The sequence below is a fragment of the Tiliqua scincoides genome, chromosome 2 (assembly GCF_035046505.1).
Source record: "Tiliqua scincoides isolate rTilSci1 chromosome 2, rTilSci1.hap2, whole genome shotgun sequence".
NCBI classification, from domain to species: domain Eukaryota; kingdom Metazoa; phylum Chordata; class Lepidosauria; order Squamata; family Scincidae; genus Tiliqua; species Tiliqua scincoides.
Window position 1 is genome coordinate 219,169,450 of NC_089822.1, and position 22,032 is coordinate 219,191,481.

Sequence of the window (22,032 nt, forward strand, 5' to 3'; positions counted from 1 at the left end):
CATTCCCAGAACACTCCCCCCCCCCCCGATACTGAAATCTGTGGATGATGATTAAATTCGTGTATTGGGGGATCCAAACCTTCTGAACTCATGCAGTCTCCTTGACCCTCAGAATACCTGTTTTGGTCAAAAAATTCAAACTTCCAGTTTCTTGAGGGCCCTATGCTGCTTCCCTGAGCCTCAGAATGTCTTAAAAGGGCATAAAAAGTCATTTCCGGTTTCCCCCAAGAAACTGGAAGTCACATTTTTTTGCCCGAAACGTTCCTCAGAATACCCTCCAGATGCAACTGGAGTACAATTTCAGTCATGTTTGGAGGGTCCAGGTGCCCCCTTCCAGGTTTGGAACCTGCAGGTGTTTAAATCTGTGGGTACCAAACCCATGGATAACGCAGGCCTACCTGTATTTGTATAGTGTTTTATGAATATGCCAAGTTTTTCTTGTGCATTATTTTGATGTGGTCCTTACAACAAACCTGTAAGGTAAATAAGTACTATTATCCTCATATTGCAGTTAGGGGGCTGAGACAAGGTCTTTTGCTTGAGGCCACCTGGTGCCTCACCTCAATTTGCAAAGGTGAGATTTGAACTGCAGGAGTCCTGATTCAAAACTCAGAGCACAATCCTATCTTTCCACCTGCCGAAGCCAGCGCACCAACAATGAGCAAACTGTATCCAGCAGGGATGAGCACACTGTATCCAGCATTTTCTGACTGCTGTTGTAAATCACTTCCCCCGACAGCCAAATCCTTGATAGGACTGGATTGTCAACCTGTAACAGCCCAATCCTATCCTCTCTCTGCCAGTCCCTACCAGGCAGTGCCATCAATATAGTATACCATCAACAGACCAGATGTCTTGAGAGAAGTAAAAAATATTTTTTTATTTATCTCCCTGTAAGCTGCCTGGTTGCCAGTGGATCTCCTTGGACCCCCACCAGCTATTTTGCTGGCATAAGCCTGAGGAGAGGCAGGGAGCACGTCAGGCTGGAAAAATGGGACCACATCCTGGTGTGCTCTGCCGCCAATAGGATCTACCCTCCTCCCACCCTTGAAATTTCCCCTGCCCACTCAGCTGCACACCTTGCTCCTCCCTGACTCTCTCCCCCTGCCCTGGAACCACCCCTGCCGCTCCCTTACTGCACTAGTACAAAGTCCAGCAGCCTTTGCTATATGTGCAAGGCCGCCAGCCATTTGCACCCTGAAGTGCACAGCAGTGGCACACCTTTTATGATCCGTAGCAGCACTTACAGCAGTGAATCAGGAGTTCTACCATAAACATAAACAGCCCATAAACAGCCCATAGGATTGTTCCATTGTCTACTATGCAACACCAGCTGTCTAGAACAACATTTCTCAAACTGTGTGTCAGGACCCACTAGCTGGGTTGCATAGCACCTAGCTCAGCAACCACTGATGCAGAGCTGAAAATACAGGGCACAGAGCTGCTAGACAGGGTGGGCTCCCATGGGAGAGAGGCCTAGTGCTTTGACCTGAATAGTTGGGAAGATGGGATGCTGGCAAGGACGGGGGGGGGGGGGGCTGTGCAGACGGAGAAGGATCCCAGTCTGCATTCTGCTTTGACTTCTGAGCTAGAATGTTTGAATTCTGAGCTATGCAAATAGCAGCACAAGCACACTGTGTAACAGAACCTTTTGGCTGAAGCACTAATTTACAGTGCAGTCCTAAGCATGCCTACTCAGAGGTAAGTTCAATTTGTTTCAATAAGACATATTCCTCAGTAAGTGTGTATACAACTGCAGCCTTACAATTTTAACTATATCCAGTAGCAAGATTCTAGATTTTAAATGATGGAACTGTAAATTTGACAGCTTTCTATGAATCATGAAAATGTTCATAATATTCACAAGGTAGTCCTAAAAAAACCAATTGAAGCTAACTGGTGGAAACCCTTAAAAAATTTGGGATTTAATTAAAAGGCCCCTATCGTTCCTCTCAAAATTTGAGCTCTGGTTATTTGATACATCTGGGCAATTCAGTTTTCTAAAATGGTTGATGCTGTACCTCTGGGTACTGGCAATCTACAGCACAGCACAACAAGAAAATACAGGTAGACTATAAACTTCTAAAGAGGTCTTACATTTATGCTATGGTGTGTACAATTTGCATGAAAGAAGTAATTACAGCACAGGATTTAATTACAGCACACACTGAATTCTGAGGTTGCCAAATCAAACATTGGTACAATCAGATGATGCGTATTGTCATGAGATTGATGGGAAATTTTAACCAATATTTTAATTAGGTTAGGAGGGGACTGGTTAGGAGGTATTTGGGACTGTATTATAATGTGATTTAAGTGCGTTACTATCTTTTGCTTTTTAAAATGCCGCCATCCTCCTATTGACCAACTGGACCAACTCCACACAAACACAGAGGACTTACTGAGCATCCTGTGTCCCCATGTCCACAATTTAGCACACCTGCAGGTTTTTGTCTGTGCAATACCTTGCAGTGTGGCATTGCAGAAATTAATGTTAACATTATCAGAAGTTCACAATTCTAGAAAACCATAAATGCCTACCCAAAGGGATGTGTGGAACACACAACAGTCAAATTAAGCATTTTTAATTCCACTTCAGTGTGGATTAAACATGCTTAGCATTGGCTGGATCTTGTCCTTGGTTTAATGAGCTACTGGCAATATGAGCATATTCACAAGTTCTGGAAAGCAAACATGATGCTCAAACCAATAAGTATGTCATGAGTTTGTGTTTCAACAATGAGCACACACAATACTGACATAGGAAAGAGAAACAATGTATGGTAGAAATGTATTAACATAATTCCCAAATCATTCTAATAAAATATTCGACAAAATGCTATATAAAGATGCTGTACACACAATGTGTGTTGGCATATATAATTAGAGAACTTTCCTGACAGACACAATATATTAATACTTTTTTAAAAAGCACACACCCACATATTTTGAGCTCACTAGAAAGAAAGAGAGCAGTATATTAAGCAGACACCTTTTCATTAACAAGAGAAACCTTTCTAGTTAGGAGGGCTGCTAAAGCACGTTGTAGACAGCCATTTGGATCTGAAATTACAGCAACAAGAGATACCTGTATCTCAAACGCCCACCCTCACCCCACTGAAGAAATGCAGACATGCACTCAGAATAAAAACTGTTCTTATTAGAAGGTATTTACCTTTTTCAGTTGTGCTTCTAGCTTACTACACTCCTCCTTCTTTTGCTCTATGGCTATTTCTAAAGACTTTAATTTGGAGTCTCTTTTCAGACCTGCTGAAGCCAATGACGATGCATGTTCTTTGAGATCAATTAAACTAGACTAAAAAAAATATTAAAAAGACCAATTAAAACAAAGGTTGGCAGAAATCACCCTATTGAATCCAAACAAAAGTACAAGCAAGTTTTTCACCTTTGGAGATTGTGCAAAGCTACTGTCCTTTAAAGAATACCTGAACAAGTATGCCAGAATCTATGGCATACTAATATACTATGCCACTATGGCATACTATGGCATAATATTGTGCAGTGATATGTAATGCTTAGCCACTGAAAAGCTCCTAGTCTAAAGATTGCAAAAGAAGACAATAGCAGAGGTGATTTGCTCCCTAAGAGAGTTTCCACTTTATCCAGCTTCTGGTTCAACCAAAAGAAATGGGTGACTACTGTAGTACAGGGGTACCTGGGTATCTGCAGGGGTTCTGTTCCGGACTCCCTGTGGATACCAGGGATCCACAGATACTGGGGACACCCTTTAAAAGGATACAGAAAATTAAGAATGCTAAAAATAGCTCAGTTTACCTTAGCACAGTGAAACTTACATTTTCAGGGCTGCAGGCAGCCTTCTGAGCTGCCTGCAGCCTCTTCCTGCTCGCTCTGAGGCTCCTGTCTTCCCCCAATGTCACCCCAGAATGCATCGCAATGCATTCTCTTCCTGGCTGCAGTACATTCTGGGGTGACACTGGGGGAAGACAGGAGCTTTGCAGCAACCAGGAAAACGCTGCAAGCAGTGTAAAACTAGCATTTATATAACACTTTAGAGCACTGGTTCTCATACCTTTTGGGAGTTTGAGAAGCAGGGACGTCGTTGCAAGGGTGGGGTGGAAAGCAGTGACGCGATCCCCAGGATCATGCTGCTGCAGGAGAAGGGGGGCTGTTTTTTACCTTACTTGCTTTCTGCCACAGGGTGCGGGGAGCCCCACTGAGCCCTCTGCAGGGCTCCCTGTGGCTTGTAGAATGTTTAAGAAAGACTGCACTTCCGGTTTAGTGATCGCAACCAGGAAGCTCTGCAGAGGGCTCCATGGGACTTCCCATACTCCCAGACCCTGGCAGCAAGTAAGTAAGGTAAAAAACAGCTCCCCTTCCCCCGCAGCGGCACGATCTTGGGGATCACATCACTGCTTTCCCCCTGCCTCTTCCCCTTAAAGGAAAAAAGGCAGGGGTTCTCAGGCTAGCAGGTCATGACCCACCAGTTTGAGAACCACTGCTTCAGGGTGTTCAAAGAGTTTCACTTACACTATTCTCACAACAGCCACTATTATTAAGCCCACTTGCAGAATAGCTGAGAGAATAATGGCATGCCTTAAGCCACCTTGTGAGCCCATGGTTGAACTGACATTTAGACCAGGGACATAGTCATAGCTATAACTAGCACAACTGTTCAATTGCGCTAAACAGGAATACAGTATCAACGCTCTGGCCAACAAAAAATTATTAGCATGAAAAAACTATTAACAGATTAGAGAGAAAAACACTGAAGGTTTTGTTCATTCAATATAATTTTAAAAGATGCAGACTCAGGGCGCAATCCTATCCCAATTTCCAGTACCGACATAAGGGCAATGCAGCTCTGAGGTAATGGAACAACAAGCATCCCCTTACTTTGAGGAGGCCACTGTGAGTGCCCCCCAACTGCAGGATGCAACACACATCCCACTGGCTAGGCCAGTGCTGGAAAGTGGGTTAGGATTTGGGTCTCAGAAAAATTGTTGTCTTAAACAGGCAGCAATCCTATATGCACTTACCTGGGAGTAAGTTCCATTAAACTCAATGGGGCTTACTTCTAAGTAGACATGCATAAGATTGCACTGTTAGCAATAGCCATGCAGAATGGTTTAAATCCACTAGTTTTCAACCATGAGTAAATATTATTTCACCCTGACTGTAAACCTCTGTATGGTACTTGAATTGAGCAATACAAATATTTAACTAATTGCAAATACTGACCTCCTTTTCTGTTAGCTCTGCTTGTAGAGCATTAACTTTTTCTTTCAGGTCTTTGTTTTCTTTTTTAAAGGTTTCAATTTCTTCAACTCTTTCACGGTCATCTCTCTCTCTCTGCTCCTTTAATCGCTCTATAATTCTCTCCTAAAAAATGAAAATAAGGTTTGCTCTCAATATAATAATAATGACAACAACATCTGGTGCGCTGAGACACCACTGATTATGATAATAACAGTAGCAGAACATTGACAATAAGACCACAATCCAAGAAAGTACACATACACACAGCTCTGTGCATGAAGGTCAGGCCTGTATAACTGTGACCCACCAAGCTGAACATACAACCCACCAGCCATTATATTGTGGCTTGCCAGGTTCTTGAGAACAGCTCCACCCCACCTTCTGAGTCTGGCAGCAACCACTGGGTCCCCTGGGAACAATTTCTCTTGGTTAGTGGATGGAGGAGAAAGTGTACATCATCCTTCCTCCCCTTCCCCAGTGATTCATAGCTCACAGGCAGAAACTACCACATGGCATCACTGCAAGAGAGGAAGGTAAGAGGGAAAGGAACTGCCCTCACCCACCTACCTGCTAAAAGCTCTCCACCCAGCCAGTCCCCAGGTAAGCTGAGGGGAAAGGCTGGACGAAGCTGGGGTGGAGTGGGAAGAGGTGAACAAGATGAGTTAGACTTGCGGCAGGATTACAACTTGAGGCAGGTGTTTCATCATTAGAGTGGATAAAAGTGTTATATGCTGATGCTTCGGCAGGATATTTATATGCATTACAGAATGATGTTTACACTAGCTCCTGGTTTAAAACTTTTCCTATCAAATTGCATTTCCTGGGCCTAGTTGGGGATTCTATCTATGGTTATGAGTTTAACACACTTAAGTCATTATGGAAAAACGAATTAAAGATATTGATTTTCAGCATGCCATGTCAAGTGCCCGCATGACTTGCTCGCCACTGCACTTTGGTTTGAATTTTGAATTTAATCAAAGTGCTACATATCTAGACACTTTATACCAAAATATAGGCAAATTTTTACAAGAGATAGATTTAATTGCCTTCCATCTGCAGTCTTGGAAGGACACTATAATAATGTGCCATATGAAAATAGATTATGTCCCTGTAATAATATGGAAATAGAGACCTTGGAACATGTTCTTTTTGTATGTAATTTTCACAGGGACAAGCGTATAAGATATATTAACCCCATTATGTGTAATTTTCCAGTAGGACTTTTACGTGGTACCCCAAATATATCTTAGCTGATAAGAATAAGTCCATGACAGAATCAGAAGTTTCTTTTATTAGCACAAAGAACACGTAAGAAGATTCTTGTTTCTTTTTTTGTAAGTTTTGTTTAAAATGTTTTTATGAATGTTTTAAATGTTTTATGAATGTTGGGTCTGTGACTGTAAATAAAGAATGATGATGATGAGTTGGACAAAGAAGAGGAAAATGAGTTATGAAAGACAAATGAGGGGAGAGGCACACAGGGTCGGGAAGGGTAACCCAGTGGTGAAGTGGTGAACCCAGAGGTAGAGCCAAAAATGGTGAGCTGGACAAAGGATGCATGCTCAAGAAATTGGACCATACTCAGGATCCAGTGGATTTTGCACCAACCCTGGCTGCCATACAAGACTGCATTTGGCTTGCTAATTGACAAGTTGTGCAGCCCTATGCTTCTGAAGACCCCATGCTTTTGAATTTTCTTTCCAATAGCCTCCTCCTGTATCACACGGTAAGCTGCTGTTTCAAAAAGCGGTGGGGGGGGGGAGATAACTAATCACTGTTATCTTAAGAAGGATGTAAATTTTGATTTCCAATGCAACTTCCCCACCCATGGGAAAAGCAGTTATTGTCAACATACTGATATCCCCGCATGAGCTGGCTTCATGTTATATTGTGGAAGGGAACAGCGAATTCTCCTCTCTCTGAAGCCAAACATGAGATGTACTCAGGTGTAAATATTCATTTCAGAATGCTTCATTTCAAAAAGGTAGCAGTAAGAGTAGACCAACTTAAAAGAGAGTGCAAATATTTGTGTTTCTCAGTAAGCTTTGCTCTTTTTTCCTGTAATACAATATAGTACATCTTGCAAAAGCACTTTCTGTTTGATCAGTACTATGGCAAAAGCTGTGCATTGTTCTAGATGTACAAATATATAACTAATGTTTAATATTATTGTGAGATTTTTAACATTCAAGTGGAGACATTTATTTAACCAAGTAATAAGGCCTCAGTCAAGGGACTTTCCAAGCATACACATTTGGAACTTTTTGACATACAAAAATAAATCAACTCTAAGACCAATGATCTTTCAATAAGAATGTTGTTATAGAACAGGTATTATTAGCTACTTCATTTTAAGAACAATTTTTAGAAGAGCTTTTTCAAATAAGACCTACTTGTAACTTAACTTTCCAGGGCTAACAACCATTATCTCTTTTTAATTTATTGGCTACATGAACAATACTAAGAAAAAACATGCAGCCCAATCCTAACTTGCACTTCAACAGGCAGGCTGACTGGCCTGCGCTGTATTGAGTTCAGCTTAGGTGCAGACAGGAGCACAACTTGGGGTAAGGAATATTTTTCCCCTTGTCAAACCTTGTCTCCCCTTGATTCCATGTTGCACACCAGCCACCCCAATGGGGCTACTCAATCCAAGTGGCCCATGTAAAGCCAATTAAGCCAGGGATCGGGTTGGGATTCAGTCTGCGCTGCCACAGCCAATTCTGCCCCCTTCCGGGCCCAATCTTGGACTGGACTGCCCTCCTAAAAACGCCTCCTCCCCACCTCCATTCCACCCTCCTGCCACACTCTCCCAACCCCCACACTGGCCTACCTTAGCCGGTATGAATTTATCTAGACAAGGCTTGGGTTCGGCTTCCAGGAGCCATCCCAAGTCCTTACTCTGGCTCAACCAACTCCAGATTAGTTACAATTGGGCTTTACAGCATGTTCACAACACTCTTTGGCCAGCACAAGGGACTTGAGCCAGCCCAGTGTCAAGTCAAGATTGTGCTTTTAGATTGAGGGCAATGCTGTATTACACCTCTTCCCAGTTCACATTCTGAACCAGTGAAAAGCACTGCCACATACACTTAGGCATTTACTAGAAGTCAAATATAATTTGGGAATACTCATTTCAGAGGTATGTATTCCTGGATAAGAATTTCTGGAGATAAGAATAGGCTCTCAGTTTGGCTGTACTTGTCATAAGAGGCGACTAAACAGCCACCGGGTAGATGGGACTCATCAGCCTGGGAAGGCAGCTCATCTGAGAGAAGGAAAACTCTGATCCCAAACCTCCACTGGCATGTGGCTACATCCAGTTATGGAAAAGGCTTCAGGAGTCAACCTCGAGGCAAAATCCGGAGCCGGAGTCCCTGAGGCAGTTCATGGTTGAACACAGTCATGTTCTGACAACTCCTGCGACGCCGCTGGAACCAACCGTATTGGCCTCTGCCTTTCCATTGGACCATTTCAGCGACGTGGAGAGGGGGGATTTGCTGCATGGGTAACAGCCTATCCTCCATGCCTACTTTACCCAGGCTTCGCGCACTGGAGAGGACACTTTGTTCCAGAACCACCATTCAGAGCGTGACACCATAGTCTTCCGAGACTGAAGGATGCCAACTACTATTCCTGGATATTATAATAACACTAAACTACACATGACCCTGTGTGAACAACTATGTTGAAGCATGTGTTTGGACACACATGATTCCAGTACAGGTGGAACCTGTTTATTCATGGATTTTTCATCCATGGATCTGGCTCAGCCATGGATCTCATCCATGGATCCCCTGGACCTGTACTGAACCAGACTTGGCTTCACCTGAACCCTCCAAAGCACAGCTCCAGTCTCCTTTGGTGGGAGAAAGGAGTGGAAAATTGCGGATTTGCCTATCCGCGATTTTCGGTATCAGTGAGAGGTCTGAGAATGGATTTCTCGCAGATACCGAGGTCCCACTTGTACTGCTATTACTTGAAAGGTCAGAGTTCATAGGTTTTGCAGAAACAGCACATCAGGTCCCAAATAGGCACCCACATTCAATAAATACACATGTTCCAACTGTTTCTATTTATGAGGGATAGGCGCTATATTCTAATTAGTAGCCTTCGTGGTAAATCACTGTTCCTCTATTTGCTGTTGTGGGACCCTGTATTGGAATGGTGGAAGATCTGGCAAGGAGGTAGGATGAGGTGTCAGCAGTGGCCCCTTTAAGGGTAAGGCCTGGGCATTCAGTGAAGAGTGTGCAGCATAGCTGCAGCCACTTGATGGCAATAGGGCCCTCAGGCATAAAAGCACCTGATGAAGGGAATGTTTGGCGTGGGAAGCAGAAGGAGGAAAGCTTGAGGAAGGACAGACTGGATTAATGGACTGATGGCTACTGGACTAATGGAACTAATGTGGCTGGACTGATTGGTGAATCCACTTTGGAGGCTGCTGGAGCAGAAACTGCTGGAGACACTGAGATTGGTGTTTGGCTGCCACACCCAACACCTGCTGAGGACCAACATGCTGCTGTAGTGGCAGGAGGAGCTGCTGGCAGGAGAGGGGAAGAAGGAGGGCCTCTGCAGGTAGAACAGGCGAGCTACTCTGCTGGTGTGGTCCAGCAGTACTGCAGGGCAAAATCAGGGTCATTTTTGGGGAAAGAAGGGGAGCTAATTAGCTCAAAGTGGGCATAATTCTCCAGGCGGAGCTTAGAGTGGGAATCTGGCAAAACAGACCCCTTCTTAGGAGGTTTAGTGCAGGTTGCTAGAGTTTTCATTCTATAGCGTTTGATTCCCTGTTTAGATGCTCTGAGTGGGAATATATGCATTGCCTCTAGTGTCAATGCACTCACGTGAACATCATAGCCACCCTTGCACTGCACAACCTATGCATTATTTTTTATTATTTTATTAATTTATACCCTGCCTTTTTGCCCAATGGACACACAAGGCGGCATCTAGCAGCAGATTGTGGAGAGCAGTGAACAGGTTCCAGCTATCTTCCACATTGTGTCTACAGTCGCAGCCCCCCAACCTGCCACGGGCAGAGCTGCATAGGTTCATTTTCTGCTCACTAAAAGTCAGCAGAAGTGGATCAGAAGGCAGCAATCCAGCCCTTCCTCATGCAGTCCCTTTAAACAAAAAAGGAAAAGCAAGACATGCTAGGAGTACTTTCAACGCATTCCATACTTTCAGATTTATTTCAGGGGGCTGACGATGTGAGAAAGGAGCAATGTGAGGAGGTAAGGGGCAGGATTGCTGCCTTCCACATAGTTTGGGGGGGAGTGGTGGCACATTTTGGGGTGGCATTGTGCAGGGCATTGTGGTGGATCACCTTGGGCTATCTCTCATGTAAGCACAGTTTTAGGTTCACACACTGTAAATACTGGGGAATATTTTGAACTATTGATAACATATTCTGATATTTTTCTGTTATACCAAAGGAACAAATGCCCTCCTTGCTTTTAAATCTGTGGAAGATAAGTGATTGAAGAATAACTACAAGTAACATACCAAAGGTGAAATACAGCAATGTGTACTCATCGGGCTGGGGCTCTATCAGTATTCCTTGTATAAAAGTTGGAGGGTGATATACTCGTGTCCCATTTTTGTTTGTGAACTGTTGGAAAGTATTAAACTGTTCACTATAAAAAAATCCCAATCTTGCTTTGTACACTGCTTATAAAGCAGTATATTAAATCCATACAAACAAACCAATTCTGTGTTTTCCAAACTCAGTTCCAGTTCAATTGCAGGCCATTCAATTCAGAATGGCAACAACAATCTTGCTTTCAGTGTTTTCCCTTGTAGCACACTACAGTTTTCAAGGATTCGCTTACGGGAATTGAGTTTACAGTCAATCATGTTCTCCTTGAGGTGGAAGAGAAAGGCGTAAGGACGCATGTCATTTTAGAGATTATACAAGCAAGGCATATGTACCATCAGTGGAGAGGCCCTTTGAATTCTTAGAATGATTAGACTGGCTCTTCTGAGCGTGTGGAGAATTGATAAATTGATTATATTACTTAGCTCACCAATGTTTGAGAATAGAGTATCCCTTCCTTCCTCCAAGTTTCTATAACATTATGTACAGTAGGTCTTCACTTGTTTTTATTACGGGCTATAAATATTATTTTTGTAAACCAAATACAACTTTACAATTTATTTAAAATTAATTTTCCTTCCCTAACAATACAAGCCTCAGCCGAAAAACATTGTGCTGTTGATCATGCTTTTAATTTTACACTTTAATAAAGGGTATACAAAATCAGTTTCAATTAACAAAGGTTAATTGAAGGATAATCTCCATAAGCTAGATGCTGAAAACACGTGTAAAAAATGCCCCAATAAACCATGTTTTCGTTGATTAACCACTAACACAATGAAATCCCAACAATGTATCCTTTCTAGTCTTATTTGCATTGGCAAGCATTCCTGGTACATTTATCTATCTCTTTATAGGCCTAATCTACATGCATTTTATCACAAAAGCAAATTGGAACTATAACTGCATTGATAGCTTTATATCCAACAAATTTAACAGCCTGTTTGCAGCAAGACTATAGAGACCCCACCTTCTTATCAACATGAAAGCGACTGAAGTTCCTAGGTCAATCAGGGCTTAATCTAACAACGGGCACAAAAGCGATACTACTAACATTTTTAATGACACCTCTGATATAAGGATACTTCTGGACATCCCAGAGCAGCTGTTGCTCCAAGTTGGCGTTAGGTCCTCCTCATCCAGTGTTGGTATCATTACAAATTATGAAGTGAGTTGTTTGTCTGCAATCAGAACACTCAAACTAGCTTTTAAAGTGAAATGTTAAACAAAAACCAAAGCATACCTTTTCTGACAACGCTTCTTCCAGTGTTGCTAGAGCAGTGTCAGTGTTACTGGAATCAGTCTGCAATGACTTGACTCTGTCTTTCAGATTGGTCAGCTGTTTGTCTTTATCTCTAAGCTGTTCTTGAAGATTTTCAATCTTTAAAGATAAAAAAACAAGATTACTTCATGTTGATCATGGAAAGAAGAGGTTAAAATCTCAAACTATATTGGTAGAACTACGCAATTTATGTACATTTCATTGTAGTCTTTTGTCGGTGCAATTTTCGTTCATATTGTTCCGAATATATGTTTATATATTTATAAATCTAAAACCACTCAATTCTGGTTTAACCTTAGCCTCTGAAAGCAAATAAAAAGAAAGCCTTAATGGCCCCAACTTAAAATAAATTACTGTGGTAAGAATGTAGTGGATGTTTGAAAATTATTTTGAACTGACAGCATTAAAGATCAATGCTTTAAGAGAAGTCTCACTGCAACCCCTTGGTTTCCTTGGGTAACTTTGGAGCAGGAAAAGAGAAGGGAATGGTGATAGGGGCTTACAGTGTGTGGAAAGAAAAAGTCCACGTTGAGACAGACCTGAACTCAAAGTGCTCTGGGATTGACTCACCCAGAGCATGTGGTGTAGGCATACATTTGCATTTCAAACTGTGTTTTTTAAAAGACCATCCATATCTCATCTCACAGACCTTCAGAAAGGCTATCGGGTTTTACTAGACAACCTGAAAATGAACACTTCCTGTGTAGCATCCATTGAGAACATAGTTCTGCTATTCCCGACTGGACAAGCTTGCACCCCAATCAGACAATCGACGATCACCAATCTCTCTCTCTCTCTCTGTGCACACAACAATAATAGTGGAAATGTATATGAAGTCAATTGAGACTCTGGCATACTAGTATAATGTGTTCCCAATGTTTACATCAGTTTGCCTTTCAGAGTTGTCTTAAAGGGAAACTTCACACAATTTATGTACATTACAGAAATAGGGGATTTACATACCTTGTAACCTTATGCTAAGATCTGTGGCAGCAGCATCATGCCACTACATTCAATGCAAACATGCCATGTTGGTTTTGCAAGATAATAAGCCAATGCAAGTAAGTAAGGTGAAGACTTGGTAACTTCCAGCTGAATATTTCTGTTAAATCCTGGCAGCATTTTAATCAAGTAGAAAGCCAGACTTCAGCTGCTATTTCCCCTATCACTATAACAACCTGGCAAGATGAAATGGATAAGACAACTGCCCTAGTTATATGACTAGTGCAAAGCCAATGTGGGATTTGGTTCTATGTAATCAACATAGTAGGATCTTAACAGGAAGAATTTATGGTATGACTCAAGTTAAGCAGGTATGAAATAATATATATTTGAAAAAATAAAACATGCTTGTAGCACTCTACATTCAACCTGAGAACAAGGAAATGACCAGTATTTCTTTGCCCTATGGCAGTGGTTCTCAAACTCTCTGGGAGACTTTGAGAGCCACTAAGTACTTGCGTGGGCGGGGGGGAGGAGGCAGCAGGGGCAGGGGAAGACAGCGCTGTGGGGAGCCCGGCGCGACCTGCAGCAGGGCTCCCCAAAGCAGTGAAAGTAAATGCGGAGTGATCGCGCCCCGCCTCCACTAAAGCGGAAGTGGAGCGCGATTGCTCCGCATCTACTTTCACTGCTGTAGGGAGCCCTACTGCAGGTCGCGCCGGGCTCCCGCACCCCCGGGAGGCTGCAGGGGCTTGGGTACGTGTACCCAAGCCCCTACAGCCCCCCTGAGCAGCGCCATCCTGGGGATCGCGCTACTGCCTTGCCTCCTCCCTGCCTCCAGGCTGCCCCCACCCCTTAAGGGGGCAGAGGTCAGGGCTCACAGGCTGGGGCGTCGCTACACCCCAGTTTAAAAAGCCCTGCCCTATGGAATCATCAGCTACCTTTCAGTGAACATATCTGGGGCAATTTTTCTAGGCCATAAGGTAACATGGGTTTCTATGCAGTCATGCAAGGAGAAGCTTGTGCTGCAATAATTAAAGTAACATCCTATCCCTGGACATTAAAGGCTTATTAAAAGTTTTAAAATACATATGTATCTGAATACATATATGAAAATACGTATCTGAAATAATTAAGCTGAAGAGTCCTTGGGCGCTCACAGACTTAGAAATTGTATTAGTTTGTTTTCAGTACAGGAAAGACCCGACGCATGCATGCACATGGTTCTGTGAATTTGTTGAGTGAAATGTCCCCACCTCAGAAAGGGACTGTAGTCACATTTCTGTTGCTGAATCTATATTTTATAAAAATACAGAAAAAGGATACATGCCAAGGTGTTAGGATCTTGATGTTTTCAGTACTGTATATCCATTTGTTGCCTCCAAATATGATACATTATTTGGTGTTCTAAGAGCAACAGGCTCTGCTCCCTTTCCTTTCTATAGGATTAATCATGGTTCTAACAACTACCTCATGACACCCTGTGGAATACTGAAGCCACTGCACATTTTACAATCACAGCAAAATATAATCTTAGATAAATGGGAATGCAACAACCAGGAGAGTGAACTGAAAAACATGTAATTAGCATTCAGGGGCTTGGACTTGCTCTTTTCTTACCATCAAGCTATGCTATACACATTAGACATCTTAAATTAAGGCTCCTATTCTACCTGTAGGATGCTTACCTGAATTCCAACATATTTACACTTGTTCCTTCCTCTTAAAAGCCACATGACTCAAGCTTTAGCCAAGAAAACAGGTCTCAAAATGCTACATTTAGCACAATGCCTCCCTTATAAAGAACACAGACAAGAAATTACAGGCATCTTCACTTGATCACAAGTGTCTGAAAATATACAATTCTGAACACAGCTTGAAGAAAGGTGGGGAAGGAATATTTTCTACTGGCATAAAGCCCTGGTAATTTCCTCGACGTAGGTTTATCTAAAGAGAGGACAATGAAATGAGTCCAATAACCAAAAGTGTCCACAAATCCACACTCTTAACAGACATAAATTATATTTATTAAAACCACCCCTGCCTTTCCATTCTCATGATAAAGATTATATATAATCTATGCATAGAGGTGTACTTAAATGTTTTTATTTTATTTGCAGATTTCATTTTTCCCCCATGGAAAAACTGCAGAAAGAGGTGTTATGTGTTTTATAACAAGACCACATTTTTATAAATTATGATTATAATTTATAATTGCTTCATATATTTACCGAGACATCAACAAGCTATAGACCTCAACAAGATTTGGTGTTAATTTTGTCCCTAACCAACATGCAATCGACAAGACCAGGAAAGTTTATCATCAAGATGATATCAGGAATGATAGGTGATCTGGGTGGTACAGTGTCAGCAGATGCAGCCATAGTCATTACAGAGTCAATTGGGTGTTAGAAAATGGTTTTCTTTTTTCTCAGATTTTGGTTTTCTTTTTTGTTTAAATAAAAATGAGAAGTGCAGAAAGTGGTGTTATGTGTTTTTGTTTCACCGAAAAATTACACCTCTAACTATATAAACTATGACTTAGGGTGTAAACCTATCCTGCACTGCAACAGGCAAGCCAGGAGGCTTGTGCTGTATCCAGCACAGGATAGTGGCCATAAGCGATTCAGGCAGAAGCAAGGGGAAACATTTCCCCTTACCTCCAGGTAAGGGTCGCTGGCCCCTATGGGTCTCCTTGGGCTCGCGCCACCTCTTGAGGTGGATGATATGCAACATAACAAGACACTTCCATTGCTATCAGATATTGTGGTCGTTATTGTTGCTTGTTTTATCTTGATCTCTTGTTTTCTTTTATGTGTCTGCATCATACATTTTTTGATGGGTGGTGTGCGTGTGTATATTTTTTTTTTAAGGTTGAAATCCTGTACACACTTTCATGGGGCTTATTCCTAAGTAAGTGTGCTTAAGAACATAAGAACAGCCCCACTGGATCAGGCCATAGGCCCATCTAGTCCAGCTTCCTGTATCTCACAGCGGCCCACCAAATGCTCCAGGGAGCACACCTGATAACAAGAGACCTCATCCTGGTGCCCTCCCTTGCATCTGGCATTCTGACATAGCCCATTTCTAAAATCAGGAGGTTGCACATACACATCATGGCTTGTAACCCATGATGGATTTTTCCTCCAGAAACTTGTCCAATCCCCTTTTAAAGGCATCCAGGCCAGATGCCATCACCACATCCTGCGGCAAGGAGTTCCACAGGCCGACCACACACTGAGTAAAGAAATATTTTGTCTGTCCTAACCCTCCCAACACCCAATTTTAGTGGATGTATCCTGGTTCTGGTGTTATATGAGAGTGTAAAGAGCATCTCTCTATCCACTTTATCCTTCCCATGCATAATTTTGTATGTCTCAATCATGTCCCCCCTCAGGCATCTCTTTTCTAAGCTGAAGAGGCCCAAACACCTCTTTCCTCATAAGGAAGGTGCCCCAGCCCAGTAAGCATCTTAGTCGCTCTCTTTTCCACCTATTCCATTTCCACTATGTCCTTTTTGAGATGTAGCGACCAGAACTAGACACAATACTCCAGGTGTGGCCTTACCATCGATTTGTACAATGGCATTATAATATTAGCCGTTTTGTTCTCAATACCTTTTCTAATGATCCCAAGCATAGAATTGGCCATCTTTACTGCCACCGCACATTGGGTCGATGTGATGGGGCATTTGATGGGATGCTTAAGATTGAGGCCAAAACATAATAAAATATATTTCAAGAGACACTACTAAAATAAGTATATTTGAAATTCCCACGGTAGATCTTTAATATCTGAATTTATATGCACTTTAGAGAACTGTCTTCTTTTTCTAGTTAAATCCTATAGCTGTCACAGTGTTAAAAAATGGATTCTATATGAGGAATACAGTGGTGCCTCGCAAGACGAATGCCTCGCACACCGAAAAACGCGCAAGACGAAAGCATTTTTGCGATTTTTTTCTGGTGACTCGCAAGACGAATTTTTCTATGCCGTGCTTCGCAAGACGAATTTTTTCTATGGCCGTGCTTCGCAAGACGAATTTTTAAAATTAAAAAGTTGAAGTTTTGTGCTTGAAATTTTTGAAATCCTCTGTACAGTATGTATGCCTTTAAAGAGCACTTAATAAACACTTTGTAAACCAAATTTGACTTTGTTCTGACTTTTTTTGCCCATAGGAACGCATTAATTAAATTTCAATGCATTCCTATGGGAAACCGCACTTCGCAAGACGAAATTTTCGCAATACGAAACGACTTGTGAAACGAATTAATTTCGTCTTGCGAGGCACCACTGTACTTCATTTCTTTCTAATTTAGATATGCTTAAGTTTATATGTTTGCATGCTATGAGTATACACACATGTACTTAGATATATATAGATTCACTTTTCTGCATGGATAATTTTTTTAATATAAAGCTACACATATACATATATACGTATGCGTGTGTGTGGACACACACACATATATTCATATATTATTTATTATTAATTAATTATTAACAGTATTTATATACCACTTTTCAACTAAAAGTTCACAAAGCGGTTTACAGAGAAAAATCAAATAACTAAATGGCTCCCTGTCCCAAAAGGGCTCACAATCTAAAAAGATGCAAAAAGAACACCAGCAGACAGCCACTAGAAAAGACACTGCTGGGGTGAGGTGGGCCAGTTACTCTCCCCCTGCTAAAAAGAGGAGCACCCACTTGAAAACGTGCCTCTTACCCAATTAGCAGGGGTTTACCCAGACATCAACTAGCTACAGACCTCAACAAGATTTGGTGTTAATTTTGTCTCTAACCAGCATGCAATCGACAAGACCAGGCAAGATGAACATCACACGCACTGTTAACATGTAATCTCCACTCCTTTGGCTGCAGTGAGATTGCACCACTGCCTATTAAAAAATGACTTCACTTAATCCGCTGGTATTTGAATAAATGGCTATAAACACAGCATTTAAAACTGCCACTTCATCTATTAAAAATCATTAAAACCTTTCACATGCAATCTTTTCAATTATGTACCCTGTCAATAAACTTTTAAGTGCTAATTTTGTCACTTTTTTGGCGAATGTTTCAAGAAAGCTTCTTAAATACGCAAAGGATTTAACTAAATATCACCTGCAGACAAGCTTTATAATTCAATAGAAACTTAGGAACTAAAAAGAAACATCTCTCGAGTTTTGGGACAGCATTGTATATTGGAAGTAGCAGGTAATCATACAAATGGCATAACCATCAATAATAAGGGGTACCTTTTAAAGATCTATGAAATTTTATATAAGAAGTAGATGGTTCAGAGTTTTCTCCATGGTCTTTTTACAAAATTTGGCAATATAACATCATTCTGCTGCTTTTTATGTTTTCATTTACAGCATATTTTTATAAACAAAAATGCTGCAATTAAAAAGAAGATTTTAATTCTAACTTTGATTTGCTTTGATTTGGCTCTTCTCAGTTTCAAAGTTCATTTTCAGAAATTAGTATTAAATGATGGAGGGAATTAAGAAAGTTAGAGCAAAGCAAATTCCAAATCATTCATTTTACAAATAAAAAGCAAAAACTGCAGAGAACAGAGCATGTCATTCTAAAACGTCTTCCCTCTCACTTAGAAAAGGGGCACGCATTTTCAAACTTTTTCCAGATTACATTGCCATGTGAACCATTGATGCAATTGGCTTATATATCAGAAGCAAAACCATTCATGCAGGTTAAAACATTAAACTATATTGAGATACTATAAAATTCTCCCCTTCTCCTCTTTCAGTGACATTTCTTCAGAGTATTTTGTGGTGCATTCTTAGGATTTTGGAGTCTTCTGTCAGTGCCTAAATCCTGTTAGAGAACTGGTGTTGTATAGTGTCTGAGATGGAGCTATAATTCAGGAAGTCCTGGTTTCTAGCGATAGCATTATTGCTATATGATCTTAGGTTACCCATTTTTATCTGAGTCCTATCCTCATCCACCTGCAATCTGGAGGTATTATTTTACTGAATTGTTGCAAGTGTTACAACATTTTGTAACATTTTGTAACACATGTCATTTTGAAGTGCAAGGTATTGTTCATGCAGCCCAACTATATACTTCTTTATTCAGATGTAAGTTCCATCATAGTTAATGGGGTTTACTCCCACGTAATTGTGCACAGAATTGCAGACTTATTCTTTTCCTTTCACCAACTCTCAGTTAAATACAAATAAACTGTTCCCCTCAAAACTGGGGAAAAAACCCTGACTGAATTCAAACACATTCACCCACACGGTAATTCATACAAAACTTATTTTTCACTAATTAGTTAAACCCATGCTCATTGTTCTGTCTCCAGCTGCAAATGACCCACTGGAAACACTCAATGTATTCAACAATCCATTATTAAAATCAAAACAGTTGTGCCTACAGGAGGAAGAGAAAGAATGGGAGCCACACACAGAGGTGGGCTAAAACAGGCCACAACTTTTATTTCTTACAGCTTTCATAGTCTTGGCAGAAAATGGGGAAGGGATTCAAGAGTATTACTGTAGTTCAACTGCTGACAGGAGCTAAACCAACCAAAAGAACTTGCTGGGTAAACCAGGAAGGAATGGAAGCCCAAGGCTTCCATTGTCTTCCTATGTACAACCACCCCATGTGTGTGTTGCAACTGGACAGAGTCTCCATTACGCAAGATACAAAGGAGCGGCAACAAGATACAGGTATCTTGCTGTCTGTGTACCTCCTGAGGCATCTCATGGGCTATTGTGAGATACAGTAAGCTGGACTAGATACCCTTGGCCTGATCCAGCAAGGCTTATCTTACATTCTTAAGGCCTGACTACTATCAGCCACGGACCGGGAGATGTGGCTATCTAGCTCCTGTCATGGATGTTTTGACATCATCAAGAACACTGCAATAGCACAGTACAGGTGCAACCTATTTATCCACGGATTTTTTTATTTGCAGATTTGTCTCTGGGGTGGGGGGAACCAAAAGTCACACACACCTTTGTCTCCTTTGCCCTGCTATGGTGTCTCAATCTGTTTCCAGGTAGCCCAAAACACTGCAGAAAGGCTCCGCCTCACCCAGGTAGGGAAATAGCCCTGGAACCATGGAAGAGGTTCCCCTTTCAAAGGAACAGCAACACTCTTGGAGCCCCTGAGCCAGCAAAGAGGCTGAAGAGGGGAAGGGGGGACTGAAAACCTCTGTAGCCAGAGCACCTGCAGCAAGGTGGAGCGCGAGCTCTCTCTCTCACTCAAACACACACAGGGGCAGGTGCCATAGCAACAGAGAGGATTACTTTAAAAAACCCAGGGAGTGTTTGCCCAATTCCCACCCCCACCCCCCTCTGTGTTCCAGCCTACTCTGTGTTCCAGCCTACTGAAGCAAGCAAGCCAAAGTAGGAGATTTAGGCTACAATTCTTGCCACACTTTCCTGGGAGTAAGCCCCATTGACTACAATGGGACTTACTTCTGAGCAGAAATGCATAGGACTGGACTCTGAAAAGCTCAGCATTCCACCTGTGAAAGGGGGAGGAGGAGGAGGAGGCGAAGGAGCGGAGCGGAGGGAATTGAGAACAGCTGCCTTAGTTTCCTTCTAGTCCCAAGTGTCAGGCTGCAGCATAACTCTATGGAATTTAGCACAACGAGTTTTTTGTTAATTGTTCCGAGTCACGGAACGGAACTAACGCGTATAAACAGGCTCCACCTGTACACTGAAATGACCAGTACAGTTTAGCTGAGAGGAAGGTGCAAAGAAAACCTAAGCAATCCACACATCCTTACCAATTAAAAGACTTGGGGCACAATCCTAACCAGGTCTACTCAGAAGTAAATTCTATTTTGTTCAATGGGGCTTACTCTTCAATGGTTAGGATTGCAGCCTTGGTAAAACTGCTTACTATTTAGATTAACTAGCCATCAAACAAAGTCCACAACAAGACCCAATAGTAACCAGAATACCAACAAAATCCATGACAATAACTTGCTTAAGAGAAACTAAGCTTGTCTATTCAGAAGTAAGTCCCATTATGATCAATGGGACTTACTCCCAGGAAAGTGTTATAGGATTGCAGTATGACAGCCCAATCCTGAGCTCGGCACACCGGCTTACCACTGGCGCGCACTGTCGCAAACATGCCATAAGGCACGTTTGCGAGCCCTATCACTGGATGAGTGCCGGTAGTAGTCCAGCGCTGGCTGGCGCCAGGCTACGGCCAGGTGGGCACCCAACCTCCACTGCTCAGTGGTCATGCGGATCACCAAGCAGTCAATAGGTGAGTGGGGGCATGGGAGGAGGAATTTGGGGGAGGGGGCAGGCAACAGGAGGGTGGGTGGGCTGCGGGAGCAGGGTGGGCAGAAGTGTTACGGGGAGGAGGGCAGGGGCAGGGAGCAGGGAGGGAGGTGGGTAGCTCCACCGGATCCAAAGTCTCTGTGTCAGGCTCACTGCCAGGCACAGAGGTATTTGATTCACCACCGACATTTTGGTTGGCGGTGAATCGAGTAGCCCCATTGCGGGGCTACTGCATTTACCTGGGGGAAGGGGATGAAAGTCCCCTTCTCCCGAGGTGCCGCCCACGGCTGCTTGAAGTGTATAGGATGCGGTGGCAGCCATTTTCGGCACTGCCACAGCCCTGTGCAGCTCAGGATTGGGCTGTGAGTCTTCTCCTTCATACACTCTAGACTAGAGATAGCCTTAAAAAGAGCAGTCTCCACTCATAGCCATCCTCCCCTGGAAGTCCCACACTGAAATCAACCAGTAACTATTTTCCTGATTGTTTTTGTAATTAATAAAACTAATTCTCTCAATTACAGTTGTTACCATTTTGAATAATAGTTTATGTTGCTTGGTAACATGTATTTTTCCTCCTACAAATCAGGACATCCTATGTGTGTTTTATGATCCGAGCAAATTCTGAAAAGTTTTGGGCACAAAATCTGCTGTCAGAATAGGGGTTTATATTAGATGAACTTGAGGTTGCTTCCTGTCTGATAGTTCCAGGT

The 22,032-nt window shown here is 42.2% G+C and overlaps 1 protein-coding gene across 1 annotated transcript in view; it reads right to left on the reverse strand.

The window, feature by feature from the left end:
- The window catches only part of ERC2 (ELKS/RAB6-interacting/CAST family member 2), a 501,410-nt gene that overhangs the window by 230,930 nt on the left and 248,448 nt on the right, over positions 1–22,032 (reverse strand). Inside the window, exons 9-11 of the mRNA XM_066612969.1 lie at positions 12,075–12,212; positions 5,221–5,361; positions 3,176–3,316 (exon numbers count right to left, since the gene is read on the reverse strand). Coding sequence (XP_066469066.1) covers positions 3,176–3,316; positions 5,221–5,361; positions 12,075–12,212 — 420 coding nt within the window. The remainder of the gene's footprint in view (positions 1–3,175; positions 3,317–5,220; positions 5,362–12,074; positions 12,213–22,032) is intronic.